At 42.1% G+C, this 18,006-nt stretch overlaps 1 protein-coding gene across 1 annotated transcript; it reads left to right on the top strand.

The window, feature by feature from the left end:
• The first annotated feature begins 968 nt into the window (after positions 1–968).
• Positions 969–7,991, top strand: metrnla (meteorin like, glial cell differentiation regulator a). Its single transcript, XM_063904541.1, has 4 exons — positions 969–1,357; positions 3,248–3,636; positions 6,872–6,931; positions 7,051–7,991. The coding sequence occupies exons 1-4, from the start codon at positions 1,257–1,259 to the stop codon at positions 7,362–7,364; spliced, it is 864 nt and encodes a 287-aa protein (XP_063760611.1). The 5' UTR covers positions 969–1,256; the 3' UTR covers positions 7,365–7,991.
• The last annotated feature ends 10,015 nt before the right edge of the window (positions 7,992–18,006 follow it).

Genomic DNA, 18,006 nt, shown 5'->3' on the forward strand with positions numbered 1-18,006 from the left:
TTTACAGATGCACCGAGTGGTTAACGGACCCGCTGCTCCACAAGTCTGTGCAGCTCTTGTTGAACTTGGTAACAAGGCTGAATTATAAAGCTCAGTAGTGTTATCTTAAACTTTGGTTGGGACTTGTGTGTCATAAAGTGATGGATGAATTATCAAAGTATAAATAACAATCATATTTTCATTGGATGTTTTAAGATGACTCTTTGCATGGTGGTATTTTCCAGATATCCAAAGGTTGGACAACTATTCTGGTACATCCTAGTTTTAATGTTTTTAATAATGGAAATAACGGTGTTTACTTTAAGGTGAACAAATGTCAATGTTCGTTTCCTCCATAAAAGTTATCCTTGGAAAAACAAAATTCTTGAGTTTTATGCTAACTTCAAGTGCTGTGGGAACTTTCCAGACTTGTTGTCAGGTGGATAATCTCACTACGGCTCAGTAAATAAATAATAGGGAATTTAGAAGTTTTTATCATAATTGAATTGCTCAAATGTATCTACATTTATGCAAAAGTGCCAGAGAATGGATTTTAGCCTTTTTTCTCAAATTGACTTGATTTCTTTGTAGTCACGAAATAATCATTGACTTAAGACCAACTTTGTTTTGCATGTATATTAGGAAATGAAGTAATACCAATCAATTATCATCCTGGAATAACAATGAGAGAAAAGACAATTAACATACAATTGACACATACTGTATGTATAGTACCTGCAAAGATAACTATCATGGTTTAAACTCATGCAGTTGTAAAGTGTGTCAAATAAGAGGTTTAAGGAAAAATAACAAAGTAATTCAAAATAATACTTTTTTCCCCAGTTGCATACCAACGTAGCTTAGTTTTGTTCGTTTCAAATCAAAACCTTTAACCAATTTTCTACATGCAATGCTACACAGTGTCATTTTATTTTGAAAAGCTCAGATACCAGAGCTTTGGCTGAGCTCCTGAAGGCAGCACAGTGATAAAGCGCTGTGGATGGGGTGTGACGTGGAGAGCAGTCAGGTCTGCAGGAACAGAGTCGGAGTTAAACTCACTCTACAGTATTTACGGAGGGCTGTCCGGACCGGGCTTTAAGGACTGACTTTGAATACGCGCCGTTACTCACCTGAAGCTTCCTGAGAATCACAGGACAAAACCGGCGATCGGTACCGAGCGGACCGGGGCACATGGAAACGCTATGTAGCTGGAAATACGGCGGTGGACTTCATCACAGTTTCGCTCGAGAAGAGGCGAAGTTAGCTGCGAGATAAACATGCTCACCCCGATGCTGGCCTCCCTGCTCCTGCCTCTTCTCCTTCTCTGTCGGGTTTCTTTCTGCCAATATTCGAGCGACCAGTGCAGCTGGAAGGGCAGGTGAGGTTTACCCTGATCTTGTTTTAAATGTAAAATGTGGATAAAAATGAATCTGAAAGTAAGTGAGCTGCAGCGACTTGGAACGAGTGTGGCCGAAACTCAGGCTCCGAGCGCGGTGATCTGAAATCAGGCAGCGGAATACAACTGAAATGAGCCTTAAATGAAGGCAAGATAGATATATACAACACATTTGAAGTCTAAAAGAATATTCTGTTATATTCTGTGATGTTAATGGACATGAAAACAGGCATACGATAGTTTCACAGACGGGTAGGTTTTATTGGTATGCTGAAGTTATGAATGACTAACTGACAAAAGTTATTTGATCACAAACAACTTATGACTCACCCATAAAAATGCGTCTAGGCCTATTATTATATACCTGCTCGTTTAAAAATGATGCACAATAATTATAATGCCCCCCCCCCCATAAAACTAAAATATTTACAGAATTACATGCATAGATTTCCACAGAACCCTTTTAAGCATTTTAGTTTTTTTAACAGTTTATAAAACCGCAGGCAGCACACACTGGAAAATGTTTCCTCCATCAAACATCTGCTGAAATCTCTTTTTGCACTTGAGAGGCTGTGGTTTTGTTTTTCATCCTCCAGTCAAGAGGGGTAAGAGATATTCAGCACTTTGAGCCCCAACCAATAATCTGTTGTTCATTAGTGAGACTCTTGACTAATCTCCTTTAATTGCATGCAGAAGTGATGAAGCTAGAAAGGACTTAATTAGAGGCGTGCTGAGGAGAGCCTGGTTATGAGGCTTCAGCTGCATATGCTCAGCATATGCCATGGGTTACTTTAGATCTATGGTAAATTTGAATTTCAGCATCTCATTTTCAGGAAGCTGGGCGTTTCTACCCCAGAATCAAAACCACTAGCTTGGCATTCACATGCTGGTGGACTGCTGATGGCTTCCTGCCTTTGGCTTTGCCACAGAATGACTGACAGGCAGGAGTTTTCAAACCCTGACCAGGCATTAAGTTCTGGAGGGAGTCATTTGGTCATGCTGGCGCCAGAGTCCGAAGTGCTGCCCGGACAAGTCTCTTCCAGTCTCTTTGGTGGCTTGAAAGCAAGGGGAGGTTCGGTGCGTGACCTGCATTTGCACTTGCATGCAGCAGGCCCAGCTACTGTTGCTGTCGTTGTCTGCCCAGAAGCCCCTGTGTCCCTCCATTCATCCATTTCTGCTTCCAAACTCTTCCCTAAGGCAGCCTGCCAGTGGTGCATTTTGCCAAAGCTCGGGGAGGATAATGTGGTTTTGGGGGGAGTGTGTGTGAGCTGAGGTCATTTTGACTGCTGCGGCTCGTGACTGGTCATGCAGCCAGTCTTGCGCACAGGCAGCCATTAATGCTTCAGGAGACATTTGGTATAATGCCCCTACAGCGTGCCAGAGGTCTTCACCTTGGTCAGGTATCTCGGGCTGTAAACGACCAGACAATTATTTTCAGATCACTGAATAACATGTTCACGATGAATGAAAGCAGGGATGCACAGTATTTTTTATCGGTATTCCATTTTCTGATATTTTTAACCCACAACTAATTTTACAGTTATACATTTCTATATCCAAACATAACATTAATAAGAAACTACTTAAACAATGTTCACATGCAAAACATGCTCTTTTTATTTCGTATCTAACATATCAGCATGTCATTTTAGAGGAAATGTTCAGTATTTCATTTTAATGCCTCTTTTTGCTCATAGCAGTGACGTGTGATAATATCCTGAATCCCCAATTATAAACAGATCTCCACATTAAAATGTTCCACATTCTTGGGTTTTGTGTAATGTACATTTCCAGAAATTCTAAACAATGCCTCACACTTTGATTCTTGAGTGGTCAATGTCTGCTGATGTCTTTCCTTCTCTTTACTTCCAGCGGTCTGACCCATGAAGGCCACACCAGGGATGTTGAGCAGGTGTACCTGCGTTGCTCCCAAGGCTCTCTGGAGTGGCTTTATCCCACAGGGGCCATCATCGTCAACCTGCGACCCAACACTGTCTCCCGCTCCGCAGCCCGCCTCTCCGTCTGCATCAAACCCTCCGCAGACTCCAGCGGCACCAACATCTACCTGGACCGTAACGGCAAGCTGCGGTTACTACTGCGTGACCAGGACCAAGCTCAGGGCAAGGTGCAGTGCTTCAGTATCCAGGAAGGGGCGCTCTTTATCGAGGCCGTCACGTACTTGGACATCAGCCGTCGCATCACAGAGTTCCAGTATGAGCTAGTCAGCGACAGGCTGGGACCAGACGCACACTCACTGGAAGGTAAGACAAACACCATGATGCTTTGCAGCTCAATGCTAACCTGTCAATAATTGTATTTCATTTGAAAGGCCATTATAATGATCTGCAGGCTTTTGAATCACTCCCTCTGTGTCTGGTTCTCTTTGTGCTTTGTCCCTGTGGTGTGTGCACTAAATGCAGCCATCTACTGGTGGAAACTGTTATTATGTTGGACTCTAATAGTAGGAAACTCAACATTTGTTCCAGCAGACTGCTAATACTGTAGCCAAAGTCCATTTCTCTGGTCACATTGTCTGTACATTTTGGTTTTAAGGGAATGTATTTCTTGTCAGAATCAAATGCTGGTTATAAGTATCAAGACATCAAAAACTGTAGCTTTTTAAGTCTTCATGGAACTTCTCCAGGACGAAAAAATCCATTCATGCTCGATTTGACTTGGCTCTTAGCTGTAATAGATTTGTTTTTTTTGTGTGTGGAGAGACACAGCCAAACAGGGGGCCTCCATTGAAAAACAACCGTGTATTTTCCCGCTGCGTACCTGCCAAACCTGCACAGTTTCAAGCCGCGCAACTGTGCAAGCAACTGTGCAAGCAACTGTGTTCTTTTCTACCTCAAGCAAAATAAGAGCAGTATCGGGCGCACATCTGTTTTTACGGCCTCTCTGGGTTCACATATCCACATCCTGCGTCATTATCTGGCAGAGCAGAGAGAGGGGGTTAAATGTAGAGAGCAGTGAGCGTGGGGTTGTTTTGGCCACATTAGTGCGCTCCGCTCAGTTCTGCAGTATAATCTGGTTGTGTGATGTGGCCTGAGATAGCATCGGGATGATTCACAAAGACAGTGGTCTCGTGTCATCTGAAGCCTGGCCTGGTGGATTGATTGCAGCCTCGCTTCTTCTCATCTTCTTTTTCATCCCGTCTCTTCCCTCTTCTGTCTGACCCGCTGTGCTGGGATTGAGTTGCTCACCGTCAACTTGGAATGTATCTCCAACCAGATGTTTGGAAGAGCTTCTAGTAGTATATAGGCTTATTTTTCCCCCCACTCCCTTCTTTTCTTGCCTTCACTCCCTCAGCTCACTCTAACTCATTCTTTTTTCCCCTCTTTGTTTCACTATTTCCTACCTCCCTTTAATTTATTTCATGTCTATTTATCATTCTAGTATTTTCCTTCTCATTCCTCTCCCCTTCATATATCTTCCCTCTCTCTTCCTGAACGTTTGAAGTGGTTCTCGTCTGTGCTGAGTGGTATTAGCGAGTTGTGCTCCATTACAGTGGAATGCATTGGGGTCCAGATGTTGCAGGGACACTGCATCGTGCCTCTCCTCCCCTCCTCCACCACTCCTCCCATCCCTCATCCCTCTTTGCTCCTGTGAAGTGGTTCTGATCAGAGCGGCACTGCATGTGCATGGGCAAGAGAGAGATGCTGACTCGGCTCTCAGCCCATTCCTGTGGTTCTTTTTCATGTCTGACATGTGAGCCCCGCTCGGCTCTGCTTTGGTGGAAAGAAAAAACACGGCTGGGTTTAGCGCTCGGCTCTGGGCTGCTCTTTCTAATGCTAAGGCAGCACACAGGCTCACTTCAAAGGGCCCTTGCTCTGGGCGAGGTCGGCCGCTCTGAAGTCTCCCGGCTCTCCAGCTGTTCTTAAGCCGTCCGAGCTTGTGGCAGTTTGACCTCCGACCTCTCTGGTGACGCGGCAGAGCCTCGTGTTGCTACACAAGCTGACCTAAGACATGTTCACCTCTCAACCCTATACTTTCAAGCCAGCTAAAAATAAGCTCCAGCGCCTACAGATGACCGAGGGCACTCATCTCTGTTTTTGGATTTATTTCAGGGTAATAGTCTCCAGATTACGCTCCACAATTCTTAACCAAAAACATTTCAGACCGGACTATGCAAACCAGGGTGGTTTCCAGTGCACCAAATCCACCTGAGTTAACTGCTTTAATCGTTATTTCTCTAATTTAATGGATGGACACCCACTGACCCAGCCTCAGCACATTGCTGACTCGACACCCCTCCCTCTGCTCCCCACCTGCCCCTGTGTGCCACTCTGCCGCAAAAGAAAACCACAGCAGATCTAGGGCTAATAAAGACGTTCTATCCCGGCCAGCCGCAGGACCTGAGTAAACTAATCATTGGCTTGTCTGCTCTCATTTAGGGCCCTTTTTCCTGCTATAAAACACTCTGGAGGCGGGCCGGCTGAGCTGCTGCTCTACAGGGGGAATGTAGCTCAGGGCAGGCTTCTACATTTCTGTCCATTTCACTTTTTTGACTAGATTTTTGCCCTTACGTTATGAGAGCATACCCTTTGAATGCCATCTTTTATTGTTTAAGACCAGGCATTGTTGAGGTTTCCCCTTTTTTAATCTGCCTACTGTAAAGTGATTTTCACTTTTAAAGCCCTTCAATACTCTACTTGATGTTATAGTTTAGAAAGTGCTCACTGTTTCAGTCCCAGGACGTCTGCTGAAGTGCTAACAGAGCTAAGGTCAGCAACTTAGCCTTTCCTCGTGTCTGTGCTCCCCTAAACTTCTCATCTGCTCCTTGTTTGTCACAGAGCATCAAGGGGCTACTCTTGTGGCGGGGAAGCTGACCGAACAGCCCCCACGAGCAAAGAACCCTCAGCAGTGTTTATGTGGATACGCTTTTTTTTTTTTAGCAGCATGCCTAGTTCTGTTTGGTGTTAAAACAAGGAGGACCTGACAGCTGAATTCTGCTCTGCCGACTTTGTAAATAAATAATCATCTGTAGGGAGAAAATAACTGTGCCTCCAATTCTGAATGAGTGACTTTGTGTTTGTAAGGTAAACACAGGCAGTGTTCATAATGGGAAATACTATCCAGTCTAAGTATATCATAACTGTTCATTCGCCCCAAAATGAATTGTGGCTCTTCAGACTGTTCAATTGTGGACTGCGAAGCAGGCGTCTAAAATAATGACAGTGATATTCAGTGACCTACAGATAAGAAGAAAACTTCTTCTAAAATAATGAACACTTTTAATGCTGGAGAAAAAGGTAGTGATCATTTACCTGGTGTAAGCTCAGACCGGTGAAGTGATTGCTCCTGTCATGTGACACAGAGACACTTAGCTTGAATATACTTCAGTGTGAACAGTCTGCTTGTAGTGGTGTACATACTGATTGAGTTTTAGTAGAAAGTGGTGGAATTGTCAATATTCTGAATTGCGGGAATTTCCTGTTTTCTGTTTGTAGTGCTTTACCAAACTCATCCATGTCTCTCTTTGTGTCCCTTCAGCACCCTGTCATCCCTGCAGCGACACTGAGATGCTTCTAGCAGTCTGCACCAATGACTTTGGTAAGTGAAAACACTGTTTGGGAGAATGATAGGCTTCCTGTTCTAATGAAAACATAGTATTGTGTGAAATAATACCCAGACTGGTACCTAAATCTTGTCTTCCTGCTTGGTTTTTTCAGTGGCACGGGGCAGCATCAGGGAGGTGGAACAGGAAGAGGAGCACTCGACAGTCACTGTGGAGATCAGTCGTCTCTACAGACAGAAGACCCATGTCTTTGCATCTGGGGGTGTGAGGGTACGGAGGTGGACAGGCCACATTAAGATGCCCCTGCAGTGTGGGGTGAGGTCTGGGGACGGTGAGTTCCTCTTCACTGGGACTGTGAGGTTTGGGGAAGCCTGGATGGGTTGCGCGCCACGCTACAAAGACTTCCTGCGGTTGTATAACCAGGCACAGCAACAGGGGACCAACCCTTGTCATGTGGAAACGGACTGAGTGTTTTACCTGCCTACTCTTGGAAGAATGACTAGTCCTCACTGAGTGGGGGGGGGGGGGGAAGCAGAACCAAAAGTTCATGCTAAGGAGAGAAAGAGGCCGACAGACTGGCCCAGAGCCTCTCTCTTCTCCTGCTGTCATGTGGCTCTTTGGAGACAAAGACTGGAGCTCCTGAATGTTGCCAAGCAGCATGCTGGATGAACTCGCCTCTGAAAAGTCAAACGTGATGCAACAAGGAATGTGTCTGGACTGCCTTTCTCGCAGACAAAGGAACTCCCAGGTTATAAATGTAGCAAACCCTCATTTGGTTTTTATTTGTATAAAATGTGAATGAACATTGTATATTTTGAAGCTCTGTGTGCTTTGTAAAAAAAGCTTGATGTACAGTTTTGAAGTTATTTCTTATGACAGAAATGTATAAAGTAAAAGCCTTTTATTTTTATTTTGTTTAAAAAGTATTCGCAATTTTAATGCCTGAACTCGGGGTGTTTTTGTTTCAGGCCGTACAATTGTTAAAGAAAAAACACCCCAAAAAGCAAAAACTTTCTTTTGCCTTTGAGAATAAATGTTTTATTCCCTGGATGTGTGTTAATGTCTGTTTACATGTAAAATAAATAATTGACTAAATCTCTGCTGGGCAAATTGTAACTTTAACTAAGATTTTAATTTTGGGGATTTTGACGGCGAGTATAGTAGGTAGAATAATAGCGAGGGATTTGAAGCCTTCTCTCTGGACTGTCAGAAACTCATGGACTTTTTTTTGCGTTTGAGTCCAAACATGAATTTATTTAAAAAAGAATATGCAGATGAACTAATACAGAAAACGGCTAGCTTTAGCCTTAATTTAGCTTGTGCTGTAAACACTTACATTTAGCCTCATATGGAAATGGTGGGTAATTTCATATCCGATTTAATACTCTCAGTAGTGCTAACAGGTTATTTTCCCCCCGGTTCTCTGTTGGAATAAAACACACACTCATATGATGTGCATTAGCCCCTGCTCCGTGGTTCACCTCAGCCTTTAGCTTGGACCGTCTGCCAGGGGTAGAGATTGATATCTGAGTTGGAGTGGATTCCTCTGCGTTGGTTCCTGTGGTGATGGGGGTGGCCGTGTGTCAAGGTCAATGTGAAAGGCCTCTTTGTTCCAGCGCAGCAGTCTGGTATGAGAGAGAGGACTGAAGACAGACCTGAATACAGCCCTGTGACTGGGCACGCAGCGGAAAGCAGCACTCTCCTACCACACTGCAAATTTTGATTGGCATGTACAGTCCTGCTCAGGTTCCCTGTTTAAATGAAGACTTTTATGTCCACATCACCTCAAATCTAACAAGGAACAGAGCAGGTTATTTCAGCGCTGTGCTTTGCTGCTGTAACTGTAGATGCAACCTGTGAGCCAGGCCTGTTAAGATGACATCCAGTTCATGGCCAGGTCCCTCTTTGTCTGCTTTTTCACTTAAAACGGAAACGCACCTCGAATGTCTTTCAATAGTCAAAAGTTGCCCCACATAGACAATTGCTTTTCCAGACAGCTCTGTGTGTTGAATGTCTGAATTCCAGCTGAAAGCCAGCGGTCCCTGAATTGCTCACTGGGAAATGCAAACAGAGTTTCTATGGAAACGATGACTTACTGTGAACCTTCTCGCTCTGGCTTTGAGACCAGGAGCCTTGGAGGAGGAGGTCAGTGGGCATTACTTGGCTGGTGGTTTCCAGAGCTGGTCCGGCTGTCCTGGTTGTCAGAGCTCTCTTTCTCCGTCCTATCTGACCAATAAACCTTGCTCCACTTGTACCGTGTGAACAACAGACTGGTCTTCAGGTGATTCATATGCAAAAAAAATCAATATATGCATCACTGTTCAAAGTGACAGTGTGAGCTGTACTCTGCCTGATGATGTGCCTTGTAACTCTTTCCATCTCTGGGGCAGCATTTACTAGCTCTCATAGGGATTTATTTTCCCTCAAGGTGCTTTTAATGAATGTGATATATCGACCACTGCATCTACAGGCAACTATTATTGGGGAAAAAATCCAACATTTGTTCCAGTTTTTTCAAATTCAAAAATGTGCATGACAAAAAAGCAGATGCATATTCTTCCCTCTTTTTCACGTGTACCAGTCACTAATAATGCACTTTATGTTTGGCTTCATCAGCAGGCCTTTGGCAAAAGATAAATGTCATTTTAGAGAATGTTTTTGAACCCCATTTCATGATTTGTCTTCTTAAGAATGTGTTTCTACTTTCACTGGGTGTAGTTCATTTTCAATTCTGACTAATCTGTCAAAAATGCACATGCAATCGCTTGCAATTGTATGGGCGAGGTCAGATTTCATTGTCATACTAGTTGAGAAGGACCAGTTTATACCAGACATGAATATGTGGAGCCTTTGTGTTGTCAGTATGATCGAGCCTGAAGTCACTGCATGGTCATCTCGTGGGTGGAATTAGAAGAGAAAGAAAAAAAAGTACTGTCGGAAATTACAGCGATGTCGAAGGGCACAGTGACTTGGCAGAAAGAAGGGCAGTCGAGTTAAAGAGCAGGAGATCCCCAGCAGTGAGAGGAGGCCTGCAAGCGCACTGTAGTGGCTAATATTTTATGTCTCTTTGGGAAGTGCTGGAATGTGGGGAATGTGTTGACTTCACACACACGCATGCACAGTTCCCCCAGCGCCGCTGCCTTGATTAGCTGGAATCAATAGAGTCTCTGTGGATTTATCTTTGTGTGTGTGTGTGTGTGTGTGTGTGTGTGTATGCCTGCACTGTGCGCATGGCCCTAACCCCAGCACACATAAACACACCGCCTCAGCAGCAAGATAGCCGCCACCCACACTGAACCACAACTCGCTCTGCAGCTGCAGTCCTAACACCTCTGATCTGACAAAATGCTGCCCTGACACTTCTGTTAGCGGGTCTTAAATTTCAGCTTTAATCTGACTTTTTCATCTCAATAATCCTGTGGAATATTGCTCTTTCATTATAATAGTATTTGTTTTATGTAACAAAAACCCTCTTCAAAAGATTGCTCCAGCTCAATATCCTCTTAATATAAAAGATTATGAAGATCTTTGCAAGGTCTTTAGGTTTTCAGCAGAGTTATTTTCCCTGGGTCAATATGAAAAGAATCACCCACAAACAGCTTTCCTGCTAACGTTATATTACTTTAAACCATAGCCCCTAAAATGATGTTGAACATTAGCTTGATTTCAAACAACATGTCTGTGGCTGAACATATTTTTACACTTCCAACAGTGATTGAAACATCCACATCCCTTCATTCTTTTGCAAAGAGAGCCTAATCCAATCTCTGTTGTTTGTCAAATTACGCTTCGCCCTAATAACAAGGCTACTATGAGTCCTAAAACTGTCAAATAATATGGTTGATTTAGCAGTTTAGTAGTTACAGTAGCTATGTTGATGTACTTAGGCTCAGCAAAGCTTCAAGCTAAATGTCAACATTAGCATGCTCACCATTATAGTTGCATTTGCTAAATATGCATTTGCACGATCCCTTTTTACAGTTGTACTTTTAAGCATAAACCAACGGTCATACTTACAGGCATGAAACAACAGTGTGTAGAACCACACTTAAGAAGGAGGTGAATTATGTATATTAGAGTCACTACATATTTCCCAATTACAAAGTACAGCTATGGTTGATGGGAGCATCAGCTTTGTAGGCTATTGACAATCAACCATAGTGTGGGGCAAATTCAACCTGATGATGAAGCACCAAAAGTTATTATATTGAGTGAGTGTGTGTACAAAATGAGACGTCGATATATCCAAAAGTTTAAGAGATGTTTGAGTCAGGCTCAAAATACCGACGGACCTCAGAAGTACTCAGGTCTTGTACTAGGGCAAAAGTAAAAGTACCAGAGTGTAGGAATACTCTGTTTCAAGTAGAAGTCCTGCATTCAAAAGGTTACACAAGTAAAATTACAAAAGTATCAGCATAAAAAAAACTTAAACTATCAAAAGTAAAAGTATTACTTCAGATTAATATATATTATATGTTTTGAATATAATTATTGATTAATTCAAGTGGTATAAAAGCTGGTCCAGGTGTAACTAAAGTCTTATTTAAGAAGTACAACTAGCAAAAATGTAAATATTCAAGTTAAGTATGAGTATCTCAAAACTAGTTTACTTGAGTAATTGTACTTAGTAACTTGTTTTTTGTGTTTAAGTATCTCAAAATAATTTCAATATGTTTTTTTTTAATATATTTTGAGTGAACATAAAAGTAGCCTGTTTTCAAATTCCATTCCAGTAATTCCCAATTCCAGCCAGGAAGAGATGAACACATCAGAAAGCGAGGGTCAACAAGCCAATAAGGCCCCTCACAGAATGCTCATTAATCCCCAGAGGGTCATGAGTTTCCCAGTCATGAAATGCCTCCTTTGCCCCGCCTCTCCTACCAAAGCGGCATGGCAGGATTATGCACTCTGGTGTTGGGTGTCCCTGGCAAAAAGTGATTGGGAGGTCACAGCTTGGTCTTGCATTTCTTAATATCAGCTATCAAAGGGGATCTTGGAATTGTGTGCTCAGATATGGTAAATGGGTAGTGTAAGTGAAGTAGACCAGGCTCTGTCTTTATGAATTAATGTTGCTTAGTTTTGGCAGAGACTCATGCAGTCAGAAACATACAGTAGCAATAGACTGTTGAAGAAAATACTACCCATGCATGTGATGCAAAGCTCCACACTGCTAAGCTTTATCATGTAAATGCCTCTTTCTTGGCTGACGTCTGTATTATGACTAATTATTTCAGTTTGTGAATGGTGTTTTGCTGCTGCAGTCTGCTCCTACAAGACTGTCTCCTTCTTCCTTTTGTCCCTCATCGTTCTCTTTTCTTAATGAGTGAATGTGCGCGGCTGCTGTCAGCTCACATGGCTCCCAGAGGCCGCATTAGGGTACCCTGTTCGTTCAGCAAACACGCCAATGTCCTCCAAAGTGGGGGGTCCCACCGCACAGAGTTACTGGGAGCCCCCCAATGCTCAGCAGCCCAATAACGGAGCATAATTTGGCTCAGAGGACATCAAGCAAACACACTGCAAATGGTACTTTTATTTACTTGCCTTCACATCCCCACCCCCAACAGCCTTCATTTACTGGGTTCCCCAGTGCCATTTCCAGGAGCCCCATGGCAACAGTCGGCCTTGTCAACGGGGGGACAACTTTCTCATGATGTCACTATGTCATGGATATTGGCAGTCTGTTGCAAAGAAATGAAGCTCGCTGTGAGATGTTGGGATCCCGAAAGGACTGATATTTACAAAAAAAGGACATTTGGATTTTGATACTCTGGGTTAACATTGATTTGTCATAGTAAAATCTTTTTTTAATGTTTTTATTTAGTTGTTTCTAGTTTCTGTGATTAACAAAAGTAAAGGCACCGGTATACTCCCACAGAACTGCTTGTTCGAATGGCTGTTTAGCTTGAAAATCCCCTCCCCGCAAGACTTGTCTGGTTCGGATGCGAGGGTTACAATTTTCTTTACATTTCTGAAAGTCACAATCAGACCCACTTCACGCAGCAACAAGGCAGGTGAGACAGTCAGTTATAAACAGGTCCAATGTGGTGGGACAACAAACTTTGCTAACCCGTTTTCTTGCACGGCCCAACAGTAAGTGATTCAATGCATTCAGGATGGGCCATTACTGAAATTGTCACTGGTCACAATAACAAAAGCTGCCCCTGTCACTAGTGCTCTCTTGACTTAATCTTGGCTTTGAATGAGCGTGTTGTTGCATGCTCTATACCACCTTTCACTCATCAACCCTTGCTTCTTGTCTGCTTGTGATAATGCAATCTGCCCAGGCTCCTCTGCTCTCAGGCCTGTCAGACTCAGCAGATCAGCAGTTTGCCCAGTCCAATGAGCATCAGTGGCTTTGCCATGTTGATGGACTCCTCCTTAGCAACCAGGCCGAACCCCTTTGACCTCTGGCCTGGGTTGCCGAGAAGAGAAATAAATGGTTCCTGTCTAAATTCAGCATTAGAATCTGGAGGAGACTGGGGCGGGACCTATAGCCTTGAAAGGAAATGCCTTTGTTAAATGACAAAGATCATCAGCCAATGGCGGGACAAACGCAAAGCGTGATGGATTGTGTAATGGGACATTTGACGTTTGATTGATGTCTAAATGAGGAGCATAATAGCTTGTGTGATGGATAGATAGGAAGTGAACACTTAGATTTTCACACAGGAACGGATGTTAGCTGTTTGGTTTTGTGACAGAGGATGATGGATCGATGCTCGAGAGAAGAGGACTTTTTAAACGAGGGAATAAATGCATCGCACTGCTGTTTAGTTTTAAATAATTATTTTGTTGGATGTTTGACCCATAAACACAGTTTAAAGTCATGGGCCCAGGCAGCAACCACCATGATCCAAAAAAAACATGTTTAAATTAAGCAAATGTTGCACTACCAGAGTCAGATACCAGTTAGATTATTAGATTACCTAAATTAAATTTGGTTAAATATATGCTGTATAATGAAAGTTGGGTAAAATTCCTATTTTTTTCGCTGATCTTTGAGAACAATAACAGCAAAATTAATAAAAGATGTCAAATACTTTGAGTGTGCTTCCAAAAATGGTGCACACATGAAATAACGTAAACCCAACCCAGCAACACACTGCTTAATTCAGGATAGCATCCCAAGAATTTAGGGCCTGTCACACACTGACCGCAAACATACCACAGCTCAACACACGCCAAATTTTAAAAACACCGACTAAATCTGTATTACTTTTGCAAATGCTTTGTAATCACTTTAATTTCTCTGTGGAGAATTCTCAAAACAATATAGTCAGTTGAATCCCAGACTCAGATGTCCTCGATTTCATTAAAATCATTACTGGTTGTCAAACCAGCGTGTTGAGTTCTGAGTTATGGCAACAGTTATCAAGTGGACAAGTGTTGGCAACAGCTGAACAGTCAGCTGGGGAAAAAATGGCTGAGCCCAGGGAAAGTAAAGCTGCAGGGGGTCACACACACACACACACACTGACACACACACACATACACACACACACACACACACACACACACACACACACACACACACACACACACGCACACACACAATTGCGTGCCTGTGCTTGTGTTGCTGTTTCACGTAATAGTTTGGCACAGGTGACAGTCAGTGACCCTTAATCAGAGTTCAGGACCCTGTTGTGTAGCCGGGGACCTTTCTAAGCTCCAAAAAGTTCAAAGGGCAACCTCATTGATTGGCATTAAGGGATGTAATCCACAACTGCAAAGTACAAAAGAAGATCTTTGTCAAATGACAATTTTGCTCTTGAGTTCACGAGAATAAAAACATTGCAACCACAGGACAGAGAGAGAACACAAACATGAGGAATCAGTTAAACAAGATGAATATGTTTTCATACTTTTTAACTGCTTTGATTCTTCGCTCCTCTTGCAGAGTGTTTGATCTCCTGCTTGCGTAGCGCCTTGTGAAAATGCTGTGTGCTCATATTGCAACACAGACGAGTCAAGTTTACTAACTTGCAGGCTGAGGAGAAAAGCGCTCGCTGGTGTGACATAATGTACACATTTTGGGGGATTATCACTGCTTTACTGTGGAATGCATAACATGTCTGAGTGGGGAAATCAGACAGAGAGTGGCCATGAGGGCACAGGAGCCTCACAATGTGCTGAGTGCTCACATTTTGTTTTTTTAAATGTAAAGCTGCTGAAAGAAACTTTTCAACAACATTTTCACATGTTTCTATCAGATGTGTGTTACAAATCAGATATGTTATTGAACTATGTAGCTAATAAAGTGTGTCATTAAAACGGGATTTAAAGATGCACTTTTTTAATGTTTCACCTAAATGTCAGTTTACTGTTCAAACAAATTGAACCCTGATGATTTCACAAGGGTGATTTTGGTTTGGGCCTGGAGATTGCACATTTCAAGCTGCAAACGGCATCTCTATTAAAAGAATCGCTCTATCAGCTGCTCTGTATGCAAACAAAATTTTTCCTTCGGCTTCTGTGTACAGAAACAAACAAAGTTTTCTTCCTTAAGGCTGAAGTGCAGCATGTTGGTGAAGTGTTTGTGAGGCTGTTTGTGTGTAAATGCTCAAATTCTTGGATGCAGTTACGTGTTTGCTGCAAGGACCTGTAGTTTGACACATACAGCCCCGGAAAAAATTAAGAGACCACTTCAGCATTATCATATTCTCTTGTTTTATTATTTATAGGTATTTAATTGAGTTAAATGTTGTTGTTTTTTATTGTATTCTCTAAACTACTGACAAATGTTCTATGTGTGGAAATTCAACAGACACTGGAATGGCTGCCATACATGTAGGGATTGAGATTTAAGAAGAATTTGGAGTGGTCTGGTTTTCCGGAAATGTATGTGCAAGAAGGGTCTTTGAAAGATGCTGTCAAATTGCATTATGGGAACAGTAAAATCCATAGTTTTTTGGGAGTTTGACCCAAGATATCTCAACATGTGCTGCTTTGATTTGACCACTATTTATTGTTTTAAGCTGTTTCTCACAAGTCTCCTAATTTAAATGACTTTGTGGGGTTAACTGATAGTGCTAATGATAAAAGACGTTACCTCTCAGGCCTTTCAAGCTGAGTAGTTACACCACATGCCATAAATCAGCATCCTCCTTTGTTTAATTTCAGCCTTGGGACCTTTGTTGCATGTCACACCTTCATCTGTCACATTTCATCACATACAAATCTGCACAAATAAAAAATAACTTAACACATTCAAACACACCCTTTGGTGTTAGTAGGCCTACTGTCTTGTGTTTGAATTTCTAACATTTTCAACGGAAAAATCCAAACGGCCTAAAAAAACACTGTCCAAAATAAATGGAATAATCAAAAAGGTTGACAGTTTTACGATAGTTGAATATCCCGTTTAGACTGGGAACACACAATGTTTACACCTCTCTTAGTAAGACAGACACTGCCCCCTGCAGGACAACAGTGTTTAGCCACTGCTGTGTGTGATGAATCCTGACACAATGACAGTGTTTAAACCATAGACTGTAAATGTTTAAACCAGAGTACATCTCTCTACTCACCATAATGTCTACACCAATAGACACAGTTATGTACAGTATTAGATGAAAGCCAAACCCATAATAACAGTGTAATAAGAGCACAGAAAGTGGGCGTTATGTTTAAAGCCTCTCTTCAATACCAGAGAGGCCGCTCATATTTCCAGACGTGGTGAAATGTAGATTTATGCTGCAGGCAAAACAAAGCCTGAACATGCCTGAACAGCATAAAATAATGGCTGGAGCTAAAATCATTAATACTGCTGACCTGCCATCCACATACTGATGGCTGGTTTGAGTATGTCACAGAAACAGTTTATGTATCCAACATAACAAAGCCAGGCCTACATGCAGACATGAGTAAATACACAAAGAGGTGAGTGCTGCTGCCCTGCTGATGCAGAAAACTGACAACCACAAGTCACTGTCCCAAACACAACAGTGACCCCAGGAGGGAAGGAAACCTTACTCTGCTGAGAGTGATTTGGTAGAGTGTATACTTAAAAACTCATCAGTGTATCCACACCACACGGGTTTGTTTCAGTGAGTATTGGAGGGTATTTCATGCTAAATATGAAAAGAAAACATAGTCCATCAGATCACGTTCAGTTTCTAACTCTCGGGAAGAAATTCAGTAATAAAATAATAGTGTTTGTTCTGCGGGGGGTCCATAGTTTGTTTATAGTGGACTTGTGAACATAGACAACCTTTAACTAATTTTACTGATCACAAAACACAAGACAGTTAGATCATTTTTTCAGGTTTTACATTGAGGAAACACTTTGTTATCTTTCACAAAAGCTCTGACATAATTTTTTTGTATATTCCTTTCAAAAAGAAGGTGGAATAAAATCAAGGTAGGTGTATCCTACTTCTCCAACGTGGTTATGAATTTCTGCATTTATTTGGAGTCATTAATTAACCATAAAATTACTTTTTTATAGGAATATTAATTGAAATGGTGATTAAAATGGATTAATTGATTTGGTGTCATTTGGTACCATGATATCAAAACTACTGAAAAGAAGACTTGCTTTTTCTTCACAAATGTCTTTTTCCATAACAATTTGATACGAATAGAATTGGGATCATTTGGTCACATCCAGTGGCAGCTCCTGAAAAAAATCTCATGGGGGGCAATTTTTTTCTGATAATGATTAAGGTGACCCATTCAATATGTACAAGGCCATATCAATTTGTTGTTAGATGATTAACTCAGACAGAGAGCTTGATGGCAACACGCAGTGAGAGTAGTAAGTGACTTGATCGAAGAAGCTGCCCGTTTTTTTTCTCAGTGACGTATGATGAAAGCGCGTAAATGCAACCCCTCCCGGAACCCATAGAGATTGCATTGAAAGCTCTGATGAGAGACACCTGGGGTGATTTTCAACCAGACAGAAATCGCACCTAAAGAGGCGGGACCATGTGAAGCACGACTTTAGTCAGACAATGACGTTTTTGACAGATCTAACGTCTAGAACAATGATTACTCAATGAGTCACGTGACGAAACTATTGCAAATACGCATTTTTGTCAACAAAAATGATACTTTTCATTAAAATTTAAAGTTGATTATCTAAAAAAATGGTGTCCATTTTTGCTCATCA

The sequence above is a fragment of the Eleginops maclovinus genome, chromosome 16 (assembly GCF_036324505.1).
Source record: "Eleginops maclovinus isolate JMC-PN-2008 ecotype Puerto Natales chromosome 16, JC_Emac_rtc_rv5, whole genome shotgun sequence".
Classification (NCBI taxonomy): Eukaryota; Metazoa; Chordata; class Actinopteri; order Perciformes; family Eleginopidae; genus Eleginops; species Eleginops maclovinus.

Bases quoted from the DNA above. Each gene is read 5' to 3' on its own strand.
- metrnla (XM_063904541.1), top strand. From the start codon at position 1,257: ATGCTCACCCCGATGCTGGCCTCCCTGCTCCTGCCTCTTCTCCTTCTC. The intron at 1,358-3,247 runs GTGAGGTTTACC...CTTTACTTCCAG, and splicing joins CAGTGCAGCTGGAAGGGCAG to CGGTCTGACCCATGAAGGCC. The intron at 6,932-7,050 runs GTAAGTGAAAAC...TGGTTTTTTCAG, and splicing joins AGTCTGCACCAATGACTTTG to TGGCACGGGGCAGCATCAGG.